At 37.4% G+C, this 18,322-nt stretch overlaps 2 protein-coding genes across 4 annotated transcripts; one reads left to right on the forward strand and one right to left on the reverse strand.

The window, feature by feature from the left end:
• Window positions 1–563: 563 nt before the first annotated feature.
• Nup54 (nuclear pore complex protein Nup54) lies at window positions 564–18,213 on the reverse strand. 3 transcript variants are annotated; one of them, XM_073078929.1, is made up of 13 exons: window positions 17,965–18,213; window positions 17,596–17,715; window positions 17,044–17,139; window positions 16,435–16,664; window positions 15,844–15,988; window positions 15,362–15,518; window positions 14,979–15,087; window positions 14,187–14,400; window positions 13,248–13,336; window positions 12,905–13,072; window positions 11,467–11,586; window positions 1,294–1,381; window positions 564–765 (listed from the first exon to the last, which is right to left on the reverse strand). In XM_073078929.1, exons 1-13 carry the CDS (start codon window positions 18,023–18,025, stop codon window positions 632–634), a joined length of 1,731 nt encoding a protein of 576 aa, XP_072935030.1. In that variant the 5' UTR covers window positions 18,026–18,213; the 3' UTR covers window positions 564–631. The 3 variants fall into 3 exon arrangements, with proteins under 3 accessions (XP_072935030.1, XP_072935029.1, XP_072935028.1); XM_073078928.1 differs by having other exon boundaries at window positions 15,844–15,985; window positions 17,044–17,142; XM_073078927.1 differs by having other exon boundaries at window positions 17,044–17,142.
• On the forward strand, window positions 2,303–7,195 carry LOC140746842 (uncharacterized). The gene is made up of 3 exons (XM_073078935.1): window positions 2,303–2,536; window positions 2,816–3,686; window positions 5,489–7,195. The coding sequence occupies exons 1-2, from the start codon at window positions 2,425–2,427 to the stop codon at window positions 3,676–3,678; spliced, it is 975 nt and encodes a 324-aa protein (XP_072935036.1). The 5' UTR covers window positions 2,303–2,424; the 3' UTR covers window positions 3,679–3,686; window positions 5,489–7,195.
• Window positions 18,214–18,322: the final 109 nt, after the last annotated feature.

Consider the following 18,322-nt stretch of genomic DNA (forward strand, 5'->3'; position numbering starts at 1 on the left):
TTATCTAACATTATGAAAGAGACTTAAAAGTGAACACCGTACTCACAAATTACATAATAAAATAAAATTATGAAAAATCACATCACACGTTGTATTTCAAGTATAAACCAAAAGAATACAAAAAAAGGAAAGACTGGAATACACAAACATACATACATTATTTAATTTAACATTGACTATGTAAGTTCTATTGTATAATAATATTGTTTAGAAACTTCGTAACTTTAATATTAGCCGACGAATATAACAAACTTTAAATTAATAAGACTGAAGTAATAAACGATCTTGTAGATCACTCCCCACTAAGTAGTCTCTGTCGCTAATGGACATCTGTAAGCAATCTGCGGTTTTATAATATTCCTGGAACCTACAAGAAATCCCTGTATTCCAATTAAGTTAAAGTACATCAAAAACATAACTGCCAACATCACATGTTGATTAGTAAAATAGGTATTTACGAAACATATGCGAAACAAACAATTAACATTACTACAGTAAGAATAACATTTACTTAAACCTTACAACAAACAAACACAAACTAAAGTAGTACTAAAACAACAAAATAGCAAGAAAATACATTTTATTCATAACAAAATCCTCATACATTGCTTACAAAAGTTAATATTCTACCCTAAGCTCGCACAAGTCGTGCCATGTCTTCCGCGATAATGTTTAGAGCAGCGAGATCTTTCTTGGCCGTGTCCATCAGATGCGCCATGCATTTCTGCTGGAGCGATAGGAACTGTTTCACGTCTTCCTGGGCTTCTACGAGCAAAAGAAAGAAGGAATAAGAAAGAAATTTTAAAATATTAAATTATAGTTACGTGATATAAGAACTATAGGTAAGGTAATATAGATAAAAAAATATTAGACTTCCTTATGCTTATTCATATTGATTTGGAGCATTTTGGCATTTTATTCTAGATTTTCCGACCTGTATCAAGGCAATTATTTTAACATGATACGTGTAGCAATAATACATGGAACTCCTGATTTTAAGTGACCACTTCAGCCAAGCAAACCTGTCGAAAAACTACCTATCATCACGTCGAAATAGAACAGGAATAACATCTGAGTGTTACCTTGCTACTCATGACAACGAAGTTGTAACACTTCATGTAAATAAGTTTGCCTTGCCACATCTTTTAAGTCTTAAAGTTATAATACCACACGAGCTGCTGCTTTCAAATATGAACTGTTTCGCAACTGTTATGAAATATTTTCACAGAGAGTGCCATTCAACCATTCAATGATTACAATATCCTGTAAATATAATAACAACAAGATTTTCACCTGGATCAAGATGGTATCTCTCTTGCGGAGCGCCTGCGCTTGCGCTGCGTTGAAGGCGAACAGCGCACGACAACTCGTTCAGACGGCCCTGGATAATAAAGAGAATCTTTTTAAGATTGATTTACTGACAAATGTTCATCGAGACTTTTCGCAATCCTGGTTTTTGGTCCTTAGATAGTTTATGTGAAAGCAAACCTAGGACCCCTATAAAGTATGTCCGCAAAACATCATTAGGGATTCTTTCATATGACATGGGTTTGTGCACGCATGCGAATCTGGCCCGCATGCGTAACACTCGCACCCTATCGTTTCATAGTTACTTTTCAAGTCATGTAAACCCATTGATTAAACTAAATATCATTGTGTAAACTATGCATGCGAGACGCCAAAACACTGCAGGGGGTTAAGCATACCATAAGCCCGCATTACGAAAAAAGTTTAAACCGGAACTAAAGTACATAATCCTTGCGCATTCATGCGAAAAATAGATAGGAAATTAAATTTAAAATACGTATATGCTACTTAGTTGCTGCAATTACGATGCTCTTAAGTAGGATTACTTCAAACGCACGTAATTTACAGTCAGGGTATTAGCGATAAAAGATGAGCGATGACATTCACCTGTCGTTCCGGTTATAACCGGTTCAGCTGATAACGAACCCGCTAGTGTACACGCGCACCGACGGCCCTAATTCAACGAGAGATTACCGCGCGCTGCGTACATAGCATATACTTGTTGCTATACTAATTACCTCAAATGACGCTTAATTACTGAACAATGAAGTGTAAAGATTGTTTAAACAAACACTAAACAACGCTGTTTACAAACAAAATAATGTTACTGAAGCCCTCATTATAATTATGCACCTGTTTTCTCGTCCTCGATGATCAGAATACTATTTGTTAGTATCGTGTTCTAGTACTCTCTGGCGCCACATAATTTTAAAGATTCTGAAAATAAAACAAACCTGAACGCGCCCAATGCATGGGCACATCCTTATTCCTTACCGCGCTTTTATCTGTCATTCGTTTTCTATGTCACTTTAACGGCGCCGCATTTTTTCTCCATATAAATAGAATAAGTTATATTTTTATATAAATACTGATATTTAATAATCAAACAAGTGAAATATGGGGAAAAGAAGAAGCGCAGAGAAGGAAAGAGATAAAATCGCAAGAAAAATACGCAAATTAAATAAAAAGTTACAAGCAATGGCGGAGGCGTCTGACTCGGAGAGCATCGGTAAGTTTTTCTTTTCTAATATTCTAGATCATGTGTTTTGTTATGGATACTCAGGCCCACCTGAGGGGTACGGCGGTGTCGAAACATTTCAGAACTATTCAATTGGGAAAAATACTCAAATATACAATTTTTTGTTTATTTATGAGATATTTTCCGTCGTGGATATTCGGAAGGAATATCACGATAATACATAGATTGCAGTTGCTATGCCGTAGGGACTAGATCTGCAAATCATTTTATAACATACCTAATCAGGTCAATGTTTCTTTTCTTTCAAAGAATCGGTCGCTACAAGTCCTGCAACAGAGATTCCTTTAACGCCTACTGGGATTGAAGAGCTTAATCAAATTGATGAAGAGGCTCCATCACAGACAATAAATGAGGAACCCATACCTATTTTGGACAAACCAATTGGTGCGGATATATTAGATGCTCTGGGGAACATAGAAGAAATTCAAGAGGGACCCACTGTTCATGCTGAAATCGTGCGCAGGTGGATACCTATTGTTACAAAAGGTTTGCCCAAGGACATGAAAATAGAATTAATGACAAAGCACATCCCATTTGAAAATATGCCAACACTAACTCCCAGACTTAATCCTGAAATAATGGCAGCGGTTAGTGAAAATATAAAGAAAAGGGATTCTATTATTGCAGAGAGGCAGAAACAAGTGGGTGCTGCACTAGTAGCCATTGGAAAATCATTGGAACTTTGTATTCATAATGATGACAATATAGACATTATCAAAAATATGAATGATGCTGCCAAGATAATGTGTGATACCATTTATATAGATACACAGAGCAGGAGGTCTCTAATAGCTGCAGTTATTAACAAAGATATGAAGGAATCCCTTACTGATGAAGCTGGTACTTTCTTATTTGGAAATGACCTTTCAGAAAAAATTAAGGCCACGAAAGCTGTTCAAAGGTCAGTAAAGGACCTTAAGACTACCTATGTTATGGCTACCAGAACTCCTGGAAAACCCAAGTCTTTAAACTGGCGGGGCCCTCCTCGTCCATATGCCCGGGCACCAACAGGAGGGAAGCCGACCCAGCCCGGAAAACAGCAGAAGAAAGAAAACAAGAAACCGAGGCAGTTATTCCAGAACAACCGCAACAACAACACTTACAGGCGTTAGAAGTCCAGGTAGGCAGAATTCAATTTTTTAAAAATAACTGGAAGAAGATCACCAATGATCCCACCATACTGAAATGGGTATCTGGTTACAAAATTCCATTTAGTGCAAGACCGCATCAAAATTGTCATCCTCTGAATGAGTCATTCTCATCACAGGAATATAGCCAAGTTAAAATAGAAATAACAAAGCTAATTAAATCACATGTAATTGAAAAATGCAATAAAACACAAGGGCAGTTCTGTTCATCTATCTTTTTAGTTAAAAAACCAAATGGAGATTTTAGGTTTATTCTGAATTTAAAGAAGTTAAATAATTTCATTTCAACAAGTCATTTTAAATTAGAAGACTACCGTACAGTGTGCAAGCTTCTACAGAAAGATTGTTTCATGGCAACAATTGATAAGAAAGATGCCTATTACATGTGTAACATTAACCCAAATCATAGAAAATATCTTAGATTTATATTTGATGGTGAAATGTACCAATTTAATGTACTTCCATTTGGTTTATGTACTGCACCATATGTATTCACAAAATTATTAAAACCTATTGTAACAGTACTCAGAGGGAAAGGGTTACAATCTGTTCAATATCTTGATGATTGGCTGTGTTTAGGAAACACATATGAAGAGTGCCTTCAAAATGTTGAACAGACTGTCGCCCTCCTTACTCAGTTAGGCTTTATAATCAATAGAAATAAAAGTAAACTGATTCCTTCAAAGGAATGTAAATTTCTTGGTTTTTTGTTTAACACAAATGTAATGACAATTTCTATTGACTTTGATAAAAGACAAAGATGTCGAAAGCTTATTAAAAAATTACTATCCAAAACTAACTTCTCTATTAGATTTTTGGCTCAGGTTCTTGGAACACTGGTGTCTGTATGTCCAGCTATCCCATATGGATTACTTTATACCAAGCAATTAGAAAGACATAAATACTTATCTCTTTTAAATAACAATGATAATTACGAAGCAGTTATTTCACTACCAAAAGATTGTTATTCTGACCTTGAATGGTGGTTAAAAAATATTTCAACATCAATTTCCTTTATTAGAAAAAATAGGTATGTATTAGAAATATACACTGATGCATCACAATCAGGTTGGGGTGCATCCTGTGATGGGCAGACAGCTAGTGGTCCATGGACAGAACAGGAATCCAAGCTTCACATTAATACTTTAGAACTTAAAGCTGCTTTGTTTGGTCTTAAAAGTTTTGCAAAACATTTTTCTAAATGTGAAATTCTTCTGAGAATCGATAACACAACAGCAATTTCTTATATAAACCGCTATGGAGGAATACAATATCCACATTTACATCAGATCGCAAAAGATATCTGGCAGTGGTGTGAACAGCGGAATATATTTGTATTTGCTTCTTACATAAATACAAAAGATAATATAGTTGCAGATTTTGAGTCTAGGAAAAACTTAGACCATACAGAGTGGGAAATAAACAATAATTATTTCAAAAAGATTGTTCAATCTTTTGGCAATCCAGACATAGATTTATTTGCCTCAAGAACAAATACAAAATGTAAAAAATATGTATCTTGGCATCCGGACCCTTCAGCTTATAAAGTAGACTCATTTACAATGTCTTGGAGTGATTTCTATTTTTATGCATTTCCACCATTCTCTATGATTTTAAAATGTATAGAAAAAATTATCACTGATGAAGCAACTGGAATTCTTGTAGTACCTTATTGGAAAACCCAACCTTGGTTTCCCTTATTCAAAAAGTTACTGGTAATGGAACCAATTATTTTTGAACCAAATAGTAATTTACTTATTTTATGTAATTACAGTGCACCTCATCCTCTTCACCGCAACCTATCACTAATGGCAGGGAAATTGTCCGGCAGGCGTTCATAGACTCTGGCATCGATGAACAGGCAGCAGAAGTGATGCTTTCTTCTCTATCAGATAATACCTTTAAACAGTATTTACCTTATATAACCGAGTGGTTCTCTTATTGCCACGCCAGACAATTGAATCCAACCAAGACAAAAGTAACTGAGGTAATAACTTATCTCACAAAAAAGTTTCGTGAGGGTGCTTCTTATGGTACTCTCAATTGCATAAGAAGCTCAGTGTCACTAGTGATAGGGCCGCATGTGGGAACAGACGAAAACATGAAAAGACTATTTAAAGGATTCTTTCGTCTGCGTCCCAGTAAGCCAAAATACAATTATACATGGAATGTTTCTATAGTACTAAATTTTTTAGAGTCAAATTACAATAATCCTATCGATTTGCAATCATGCTCATTAAAAACAATAACTTTACTATCTTTAGCTACAGGTCAAAGGTTACAGACCTTAGCCTCTATTACGACTGATCAAATTAATGTAATTGATAACAGTATAATAATTAAAGTAAAGAAATTAATCAAAACTTCAGCGCACAATCAAAATCAACCTATGTTAATTCTACCTTTTTTTCATGACCGACCAAATATTTGCCCAGCTCAATGTTTGAATAATTATATAAGAATTACTGCTAATTTAAGAAAATGTACACAATTATTTATATCTTACAAGAAACCTCATTTGGCGGTGACAATTAGTACACTTAGTCGTTGGATTAAAATGGTCATGACTGCAAGTGGAATAGATACATCTATTTTTTCCACACACAGTACAAGGCACGCCTCCACTTCAGCCGCCTTTATGAAAGGCGTTAGCATAGATGAAATACGTAGGACAGCTGGTTGGACTGATTCATCAACAAGCTTTGCAAAATTTTATAACCGGCCGATTCTAAGTAATAATAGATTTGCTGAATCGGTTTTATTGTAAGAAGATATTTTGGTTCTTATTTTATTTGTGTAAAACACACTCTAAATTATTTGATTTAATAGTATTTAATTATTATAAGAAAAAAGATATATTTTTATTTTTTGTTCATTTTATTTGCACAGAAGGTTTTTTCAGTTCAATTATTATTATTTTGTGATAGTAACTAATTAATGTTAATTAGTACTTAAGCGAGAAAGACTGATTAAATGTAAAATAACAACCAGGGTGTTAATTTTTATAGATAATATTTTATAAGGAATAATAAACGTTTTGATTCTACAACAGGACTTTAAACATCTAACAAATAGTATTCTGATCATCGAGGACGAGAAAACAGGTGCATAATTGTACAATCAAACAAACTTACCAAGTGTAGTTCGATTGAAATTATGCTCCTTGTTTTCTCGTCCGAAGATGATCAATCCCACCCACCCCTTCAGGTGTCAGACCTGATCCCTTTGGTTGTAGAATCAGTTTTCAGATGTAAAAAGCTTTAAACTAAATGACAGATAAAAGCGCGGTAAGGAATAAGGATGTGCCCATGCATTGGGCGCGTTCAGGTTTGTTTTATTTTCAGAATCTTTAAAATTATGTGGCGCCAGAGAGTACTAGAACACGATACTAACAAATAGTATTCTGATCATCTTCGGACGAGAAAACAAGGAGCATAATTTCAATCGAACTACACTTGGTAAGTTTGTTTGATTGTACAATTATACGAAAATAAGGAAGAAATCTGACTTTCACACACACATAAGCTTATTTAGTGACTGTACTGTAAGAAATATGAAAAATATTTGTTTACCGACCTCATGAATCACTTTGTATGAATCACATGTGTACGTTAAATAGAATTTGAGGTCATGTTTTGTCAACGTGAAAGTGACATGCAAACATGAAATACAGGCGCAGTGTAATCTATCATACACAGCTCTAAGCACAGCCAATAAACGTGATTTTCAACCATAAGATCGAACGGTGCAAGTTTCAAGGCCCACACGGATTCGCCACATGTCCCCTATAAGGCGAAACGCAGCGCAAACATTGTCTAAACACATGTCTGGAGATAAGGGCCGATAGCGATAAGAGATAAGCGAGCACGCGGGATACGAGTGCGCCCGAATATTTGACGCAAGGTCGTAGGCCTCGCGAATACGCCGTCTAGGTATACGAGGTGACAGAACTATGTTACCATGTGTGTATATTGAAATACAATGACAATGATCAAAATCATTTTGTTGTATATTTATATGTAGTAATCGATGAGTAGGTATTTTGGAAGTGGTAGAACCCTTTGTAGTTCGACTCCGGCCCTTTGATTTCTACCTCATAACAGCAGTGTTAAGCGCTGCTGTGTTCTGGTTTGAAGGGCATGTTAAGGGAGACATACTTTTCCGAGGTGTTCCAGCGTAATCCTCAGAGGTAGCGGCGCATGTGGCCCACCTCAAGTAGGAATATCTAACCCTATCTGGTGTTGATTACAGATGTCCAAAGGCGGCAGTTGGCCACGTGCCTTCGGGTGGACAGCATTCTCGTCTGCTACTCCTATATTTTAAAAAAGGTATGTGATCCAGTCATTTTTTTACGAAATTGATATGTTGTAACGAGCATGCTATCCACACGATAGTGAGTGGTCACTTGCGCCCATAAACAACACAATACCCACTTGCAAATAGGATTAAATTGCTATCTGAAGTCAGTCACCAATGCGATACTACTTTTGAGTTGAAATGCCTCGTGTAAGTATATCTCCCTTATCGAACGCTTCAAACCAGAACAAAGCAGCGCTTGACGACTAAGAGAACTAACTCTAAAAGGGTAGAACGTGGTTGGGGTTATGAAACCGAATCGAGTTGAACCACAAAGGGTCGCTTAAGTCGTAGGACAATTAGGTAAATATTCATGTGATTAACGACCCGCGTGGCGAAACGGTCACTACACCGGTCTGTCACGCAGTGCGTTCCGGGACTGAACCCAGACAGTTGTATGTTATTAATTGAGATGTATATTCCCAGACTATGACTCTATGTGTACCCATGGCAACAGGAAAAATCCTAGTGTAACTATAGAAATGGACGTCAAGTTATGACGGATGGCCATTTGTAAGATGTTGTAACATTTCTGAACTGATTGTTGAAGGCTTTCAAAGTTTTATTCTTAAGCTAAAAAAAGATCGGTTCGTCCATTTCAAGATGATGCCTTATTGAATAATTCGTATGACCGAAACCAAAACGGATGATATACGAGTAGATTATTAACAGTGACTTTAAATATCTTATTAAATATAATATGGAATAATCCCATTAAATACATCCGCCGTATAACCTTGCCAAATTTACTGCACCGTATTAAAACAATCGCGTAATCGTGTACCTGTGAACTACCCATGATCTGATAACTGAAAACTCGATAAACTATACAAACGGCCCCTAAATTCGGCGATACCATAACTAATACAAATCATTGCGCAACTATCGAGCTAGTAAAATTAAGTCATATATGTACTGTACTGTAGACAGTACATAATGTTTTTTCAAACGTATGTATGGATGTCTCATTTCTCACAACCTACAAACCAAACAGCTTGACGAATTTAAACATAATTATGATTCAATTCAACTAAATTGTGAGAATGGCATACATTGTTTCCCTTTTCATTTAATACTTTTGAGTCGGGTTGTTTTAATCATCATCAACAACCCATTACTGTCCCACTGCTGGGCACGGGTCTCCTCTCAGAATGAGAAGGATTAGGCCATAGTCCACCGCGCTGGCCAAGTGCGTATTGGTAGACTTCACATATCTTTGAGATTTTTCTATTTTTTTTATAAATCTCTCAGGTATGCAGGTTTCCTCAAGATGTTTTCCTTCACCGTTTAGCAAGTGATAATTAATTTCTAATACGCACATAAATTTGAAAAGTCAGAGGTGCGTGCCTGGGATTTGAACCTCGGACCCCTCGATCGAGAGGCCGAGTTTCTTAACCACTAGGCTATCACTGCCGTCACTGCCGGTTGTTTTAATAATAATGGTGATTTTACCTGAAAAAGATCCCAGGTTACCAATACTGAACATTTAGATAGTCCTCATATTATATAATATGAATTATTTGATTATTAATAACGCCATCTATATACTGAAGTATAAGTTATTTAGAACTTTATTATACCATAAAAATTGGTATAAAAGGACTTAATGCTAGAAGCATTCTGTACCAGTCAACCTTTGGGTAAAGCAGCAAGTATGCAGGGCGGTATGTATACGTTCAATAATAATAAACATATACTAGGATTAAAAATAAACACAAATGGAATATATTTATATTACAAGACATATATAGAACTATGTATACTGTATAGAAATTTAGTGTGAAATATGATATTTTTTTTAGAAAATAATATTTTACGTACGGATTATAATATATTAATTTTATATTTAATAGTATTCAATTAATTGTTTAGAAAATAAGTAAACCGTGCAGTGTGCAACATAGAATAAACTTTTACTTTTCATCCATTTTTATAAATGCTTTTATTTTAAAAAAGCTGACACAGAAAATAAAAAAATGTAGTATTTTTCCTAAATCCACATACAATTGCCACTCATAGGCAAAATCCTAAGATAAGGTCTTATCTGAATACACTATTTGTGTATCGTCTAGACGAATTTGCAATCATTTGCACAAATCGTGCCTATGTCCAATATCGTAAAGTGGGGCTCTTTACTATTATACATGATATCTCCGATACGTTATATGATAACGAAGAATATGGATAAAATTAGTGCGTCATTAACGCTACATCCGTTAATGGGACATGAAAAGATTTCGATGAAAAAACATGAACAAAAATGGTCGATAACGGAACGTGACTACATCGTGATTACAAAATTTGAAAATCTTCATAATTTCTTTAAAATATTACGAGTATTACGTAACATAAAATAAAGTCACGTGCATTGGAAGAGACTTAAACTCAGCAGTAGGTGGCGAATGGTTGAGAAAGAAGAACAAAAAATGAATTTGAAGACAAAATAAATAGAAGAAATGTGTTGTTCGGTTGCAACCCTTTTTAAATCACACTGTTAAAGTACAGGTCTTCACCACTACTGGGGACGGCCTGGACCTTAATCCAGCACCATAGTAAAATTATTTTCGTTCCTAAATTATGCGTCCAAAATAGTCTAGATTGATGATCGGGTTTTAAAATTTACTATTAAATAAGAGATGTTACGTTACGTTACGTAGGACGCCCGCTACGTATGCGGCGTCCTTTCCGTACGTTCAGGGGGCGCCCGTCGCATGCGATTCGCGGTAGCGACGATGCTCAATAGATTTGGAGAAACACACTAACGGACGCTTACCACTGTGGGAAAAATTCGTGCACCCACCATACACTGTGCGTATTACCCGACACATTCTTTTCAATACAAAAATGTGAGCGTACATAGGCATAAGGGCTTCCACTAAAATAGACACAGATGTACGCGCTTAAGTATTCGCTGGTTTTTTTAATTATGCAATTTTTACACAGCGTTAGTACTCGTATATTGTTTTTTTTTTATAATATAGGAGTAGCAGACGAGCATGCAGTCCACCTGATGGTAAGTGGCTACTGCCACCCATGGACATTTGTAATCAACCCCAGATAAGATTAGATATTCCTACCTGAGGTCGGCCACAGATGCGCGCTACCCCTGAGGACTAAGTTGGAACGCCTCAGAAAAGTCTGTCTCCCTTACCACACCCTTTAAACCGGAACACAGCAGCGCCTACCACTGCTGTTATTAGGTAGAAATAGGTGTGGCGGTGGTGCCGCCGAAGTCTAACCACAAAGGGTTCTACCACCTTCAAATTGGTATCTTTAAATTATCCTTTTAGAGTTTTAGACCATTTGTAAATCATTGGAAAAGAGCCGTGTAACCTTTCCAATAGTGGGACACAAGAAAGAGTTCGGACCTGATAGGTACGTATAAGGTATACTCACGTTGTATAGCGGCGGCGCGGCGAGCTGCGAGGCCAGCTCGTGCAGGCGCGCGCGCGCCGCCTCCTCCGCCGGCGCCAGCGCCGCGCCCACGCGCCCCGTCACCTCCTGCCGCGCTATCACCTGCGGACACGGACACATACACTGTACACTTGCCGTGGACGTTATGAAACGAGATATACACACACACAAACACACAGACGCACGCACGCGCGCAAACACGCACACACGCACGCACGCAATCACGCACGCACGCACGCACGCACACATATACGCACGCACGCACGCGCATACACACACACACACACTATACACTTGCCAAGAGCGTCGCCAGCCTACCGGCGTATGGACGTTATTGAAAGGCGGTTTTTGCATTTCTAGGGGGGAAGGTAGGAAACTGCACCTCATAACTATGCTCATAACAGCTCTATATATAACTCATAACAGCCAACTGATAGAAATCCAATGGGTAAGACGATTATTGAATATTTAGGTTGCAGTTGCCACGGTTGACACTTTGATTTAGAATCATACAACATATTTTACATCAATTTTATGTATGTCATGGTGATTTCATAAAATTTATTTTACTTTCTTTAACATAGTTTATCATAATGATTTTAAGTATTGTCATGATTACATTGTTGCAAATATTTTTTCTTTGATTAAATTAATGATGAAATAGATAAGTTACTAGATAGTTACTAAATAATGCAAAGTCCACTTCAGTATTTGAATTTATTTGAAGCATGTCTATCTATATTGTATTATATAAAAAGAGCAGAGTAGTACATAGATGAGAGCTATTACGTGGTTGTATGATTATTTACATGTAAAAATATATTTTGAAGATGTCAAACATGCATGTCACAACAAAGATGAAGTCAAATACGACCTGAAAAGAATAGGTGTCACTTCGAAGACAAATCAAAGTTAGCAACTCAAGAATAGACCGAACTGGCAGCGCGGCCTCTGTAGTCGGTCAGTAGCTCGCCTGCAGCGTCGCCTACACGCTCTGGCGGGGGGGCGGAGCGCGGCGTGGGTGTAGCAGCATATAGTTCGCGCCCAACTTTTAGTCCGCTCTGTAGTTGTTGCGCGCAAGTGTAGTCAGAGAGCCAATGCGACCGAACATAAAGACAACCATATACTATGTAGCAACAGTAAGGGCCCGCTAACGCAAGTATGTCCCGTGGGCGAGAGCGGGCAGCGGACAGGTGCCGGGGGGGCCGCGCGCCGCCTTCGTCCCGCTAATATCTAAAATATGCTGTTGCGACGCGTCTCGTTTCTATATTCAGAGCGGACTAGAAGTTTGGCGCGGCCTCCGTGCGCCGCATGTAGCTCGCGTGCAGCGCCTGTCCTCGCCCAGCGCGGCCTCCGTGCGCCGCAGGTAGCTCGCCTGCAGCGCCTGTCCTCGCCCTGGCGCAGTGCGGGTGTGGCGTACCTGCAGCAGCGTGTGGCGCAGCGCGTGCAGGCGCGCGGCGAGCTGCGCCAGCGTGGCGGCGGAGGCGGCGCGGCGCGTACGCAGCTCGCCCAGCGCGGCCTCCGTGCGCCGCAGGTAGCTCGCTTGCAGCGACGCCTCCTCGCTCTGGCAACGGGACCGGAACGCTATCTGTATAATCAATAAAAGTTTTTAAAATGTATATCTGTATATCTATAGACGCAGAAAAGGCACAATATAAATGACTTTTATACAGACAATCAATAATATTGAACTAAAACGGAACTGAAACTTTTAAGGTAACATTGCAATTAAATGTTAATATACATATTGAATTATACAATACCTCAGAGAATCCAATTATTGGAACTGGAATGTAATTTTCTGGGTCAGGATTGTCCACTTGAGCTTGCTTCCATAACCTAATGTCCATACCTGTATTAAAAAAATCAATATGAATTAGCGTATTATCACAATATAAAAAATATTCAATATAATTAAAAGTTCTCGAAAAATATCTGAAAAGAAAATTTCGTGAGAAATATCTCAAGATATCACTTTTACGTTTTATAGTTGCCAAATAATAAGTACACTAATTCTAAAATGGTCAGAGAACAAACCCCAAAGCTTCAATAAATTTTTATTATCATATCCTGTTATCATTCCTCATGATATGAGTTTATGCCTGTAAATCAAACCAGTCATGATGACGAAACCAATTTTACATTTTTTTATAATATTTAAATATGTATTTAAGTAATAATGAGCATGCAACCCTGATGTTAAGTGGCTACTGCCACCCATGGATATCTGTAAACCCCCATTAGGTTAGATTCCTACCTGCAGTTGGCTACAGATGTGATGCTACCCCTGAGGTCTAAGTTGGATTGCCTTGGACAAGTATGTCTACTTTACCACACCGTTCAAACCAGAAAATAACAGCGCTTAACACTGCTGTTAATTTTTTTTTTTTATATAATATAGAAGAGCAGGCGAGCATGCAGTCCACCTGATAGTATGTGGCTTCTGCCGCCCATGGACATCTGTAATCAACCCCAGATAGGATTAGATATTCCTACCTGAGGTCGGCCACAGATGCGCCGCTACCCCTGAGGACTAAGCTGGAACGCCTCGGAAAAGTCTGTCTCCCTTACCACACCCTTCAAAACCGGTACACAGCAGCGCCTAACACTGCTGTTATTAGGTAGAAATAGGTGTGGCGGTGGCGTCGCCGAAGTCTAACCACAAAAGTTCTACCATCTTCAAAAACTTGATTACTACATACCAGGCGGTGGCGTTTGTAGATACTGCGCCAGCATCTGCTGCGTGGGGCGGGTGACGGCCGCCACGCTGGAGCAGCCGGCCCCAGCGAGCGCAGTGCGGGCCGTCCCCGCGTTGAGGAACGCCGCCAGCTCGGAGGCGCTGACAGGAGTCCCCGTGGCGGCCGGTGCACCGGGTAGGGCTCCCGTCGCGCCCTTGTCTAACACGTATATCACTACCTGTGATAGAATTAATAAGATCAAAATCAATAATCAAAAACTTTCAATTATTTATTAACAATGTTTTACATTATATAATAGTACATTACAATACGAGGACGAAAAATTTTTTTCTGACAAGTGTGAGTTTGCAGGCCGAGCCGCAGGCGAGGACTGCAATCACACGAGTCAGAAAAACATTTTTCGTCCGCGTGTTGTATAAAATTTTATATTACGGGGTCGGAAATGGGGGTTTTGCGCACGCGAAGCGTGCGTAAAACGTCCATTTACGCACGCCGTGATATAAAAGTTATTGGAGCCCACCTGTTATGCAATATTACATGCTTGTGTTAGATACGCCCTGCTCTTCTAACATTATACATTGAAAACATTGATAATAAATACATATGATGAAAGATAATAAGTACATATCAATTTTGTTGAAGAGCTGCTCTTTTGTAATGATTGAAAGAGTACCACCGCTCAAAAAAAAAGTACCGCCGCTCAAATACATTTTTGATTAACTTAACTTTGAAGTAAAAATAAACAAGACATTTTTATTTATGATTAGTTCACAATAAGTAATTCAAAGATGTTACCTGACTTTTATTTTCGGATGCAGCCTTTACAGACTCTATGTTCACTGCTAAGTTTGGCTTGTTTCCCAGTAGACTTGACAGAGATGAGATAAGAGCTTGCTGATTGTTCCTGAATAATAACAAAAAAAAAGAAATTTGAAACAATTGTAATAAACGATAACACAAATAAATTTATTAATCGGACAATCTTATTGTTGGTTGTGTGTCCTATCTTATCCCCTATCCCCTATCTAGTGTTGGTTTAAATTTATCTGTAAAGATATAAAACAAGAATTGGAGAAGTCAGTCAAACTTTATATACTTATGTATAAACAGGAATAACAATATCAGTTTCAGAACATTATGAACATTCGGCCATCTTATTCCAACAAATATAAACTTACTTTATTTCTTGGCTATTCTTGTTAAATATGAGTGCCACATGACCATCTTTGTCTTCTCTACCTCCCAGTCTGGAATAGCCAACAGCTTTGAATCTACACTGAGGGTTCTGTTCATTGAGCTCCAAAGGTGGTGCATTGCGGCTGTAGTATGCTTGGCCTGAAAAGCAATTAATGAAAAATATAGTATTAGAAGCAGTTACAGTCAATAAAACTACCGGTATCATCATCATTATCAACTAATTGCATTCCAGTACTCAGCTCTGGTCTTTTCTCTAAATTGCAAGAGTTAAAATTAAGTTATCATTCACAACACTGGCCGAGTGCATCAAACAAGAATATCTCTCTTCTGAAAACCCTATAGACAACCTACAGATACATAAGTTTAATCACTATGTTTTTTTATAATTACATTAAATGATAACAAATTTCCAAACTAACTACTCAAGCGCGTCTATCTTAGTACTTGAGGAAACACCAAGTACCTGTGCCCCATTGAGCCTGCAAGAGGTTCCACTTAGCGAGCACCTGGTCCCTCTCGTCACCAAACACTGAGCAGTTGTATATGGCCGCCGCGAGAGCCTCGTGCGCTGTTGTTGGACCCTGCTGCTGTTGTGGCTGCTGTTGCTGCTTTGTGATACCAAAGACACAAAAAGATAAATATTGGTGTTGGCAGACTTGATGACTATGTCATAAATAGACATTAAACTGTAATATTTGTTATTCAAAAAGTTTATAAATACCCTTTATATCCTTATACCTTTATATATTTAATTTGTTAATAGGAATTCAAATTTTACTGTACTTGTACCTTGTACATAATCTTTGAAATGGAACGATAATTTAGAGTTAATATGTACAGTGGTGTAAGAGTGATGATAAAATTATTTATAAGAAAACACATCTTTTAATACTAGTAACTTATTATAGAAGATTTTACCAAGGACAAGGCATTATAAAGCTATCACTTAAAGCTTCCAGGAATTCACCTGTGCTCAATTACATAATTTGAGATAGTGGAATTTGACCCAAGTTTTTTCGTTATTCATCAATAATTTTTCAAAATTGCCCTTTACCTGTGGCTGCTGTCCAAATGTTGTTGTATTACCAAACCCTCCAAATGAAGGGGTAGTCTTTGCACCAAATGAAGATCCAAAAGTGGAACCAGTGCCAAATGTGCCAGTGCCAAAAGTGTTTGATGCTTGAGTGGTGGCACCAAATGTTGGGGCAGTGCTTCCAAATGTGGAGCCCCCTGTGCCGAAGGTTGAGCCTGTACCAAATGTGCTTGTGCCAAACCCACCAAAACCTGAAAAAATACTTTCTTTAAAAATAGATAATAATTAAATCTATATCGTACCTTCACAGTAACTTACCTACCTGTTAAATAAAAAAAAATATATAAATAGAAATGATAGTTGTTTGTCGATTAATCCCCATTAATTGTACATGGCTACATTGAATTTGACTAAATTATTTTGCAACACTTTTTTAGCTTGAAAATATCTAATATCTGGTGACAATTGAATATCTCTAAAACTTTCATAAATAAATCAAGCTTATATTTCCTATGTCAGAATATTATACACAAACCCTAGTATCTAACTCTAACTCTCCACAAACATATAAATATGTGAAATGAAATTATATAGGGTGAAATTTATTATAATCGAGAAACAATATAATACCTGTAGCTGGCTTGGCAGTGGTGGAACTGAATGCAGTGCTACCAAATAGTGACGGTGTTGTGGATGCTGGAGCTGCTCCCAGAGTACCAAATGGTGCTGCTGGAAACCACAAGGTGATTTATACTAAAAATAGTTCCAATTAAAGTAGACAAAAAATATATTTATTAGTACATTTATTTAAGCAGTGTCACCCCTCAACCCCTAATATAAGTTAAGTTACTTAAAGAAGCTGCTAGCAACTTTGTGCTTTTTTTTTGTAGTATTTAAAAAAAAATTGTCATGAATTTCAAATTATATGCTTTTATAAAATCAGGATTACATGCACTTACTTATAAGGCAGCTAGCAACACTTTAACATTTGTTTTTTTGTAGTATTTGAATAAAATATATTTTTGTCATGAATTTGTATCATATGCTTTTAAAATATCAGTATTACACACATATAATTTAGAACATTATTATGCAGAATATTTTAAATCCATCAATCATTAACATGTTATTTGAATATAATACAATTATTTCCTTCTTAGAAATTAATAGCTAAACTCTTACCTGTGCTGGTGGCCGGGGCTCCAAAAGCACCAAATCCAGAGGGGGTGCTGGTTGTACCGAAGCCCCCGAACCCAGCTGTGCTTGTGGTGGCTGTGTTTGTGCTACCAAACGAAAATGAAGCTGAAATGAGAATTGAACATTTCTAGTTATTGATCTTCGAAGTTATTTGTCATTGGCCTACAACTTGGGAGGTCTTAAAGAAATTCAATAAGGTGTTTGAAGTCTACCAATTCGCTTTTGGTGGATTATGGTCTACATCTATCTCACTTTGCCAGAAGAACCATGCCCAGCGTGGGACAGTAATGGGTTGATGAAAAACGACGAAATTCTCATAATAAATATGCTAAAAAATTCGTTAACATTACTCACGTTTGGCGGCAGACCCAAATGCTGTGTTTTGGTTGGCCGTAGAACCAAATGAAAATGACATTTTTCTGAATATTTTACTAATACAAGTTTAAAAATAGTGATATAAAACAAGAATCATTCAATTAAATGCGCACACTTATTACTTTATTTATATTTTTCTAAACAAAATAGAAACTAAAACTTCTTGTAAATGTAAACTGCGGGTTTTTGGATTGACATAAATTGTCACATGTGACATGAGGCGACGACACTGACGTCAGTAAATGACAACAGCAACTATAATCCAGTGTCTATGCTCCACACATACAGATAAACTAAGACTATTATTACAAAGTGTAAAGTATATATGGTCGTACAA

This window comes from Epargyreus clarus, unplaced genomic scaffold (assembly GCF_041222505.1).
Source record: "Epargyreus clarus isolate Ecla_fem2 unplaced genomic scaffold, WU_Ecla_fem_2.2 ptg000014l, whole genome shotgun sequence".
Classification (NCBI taxonomy): Eukaryota; Metazoa; Arthropoda; class Insecta; order Lepidoptera; family Hesperiidae; genus Epargyreus; species Epargyreus clarus.

Coding starts and splice junctions, on each gene's coding strand:
- LOC140746842 (XM_073078935.1), top strand. CDS start 2,425: ATGGGGAAAAGAAGAAGCGCAGAGAAGGAAAGAGATAAAATCGCAAGA. Junction 2,537..2,815: donor GTCTGACTCGGAGAGCATCG/GTAAGTTTTTCT, acceptor TTTCTTTCAAAG/AATCGGTCGCTACAAGTCCT.
- Nup54 (XM_073078927.1), bottom strand. CDS start 18,025: ATGTCATTTTCATTTGGTTCTACGGCCAACCAAAACACAGCATTTGGG. Junction 17,716..17,964: donor ATTTGGGTCTGCCGCCAAAC/GTGAGTAATGTT, acceptor TTCTCATTTCAG/CTTCATTTTCGTTTGGTAGC. Junction 16,665..17,043: donor CACTGCCAAGCCAGCTACAG/GTATTATATTGT, acceptor GTATTTTTTCAG/GTTTTGGTGGGTTTGGCACA.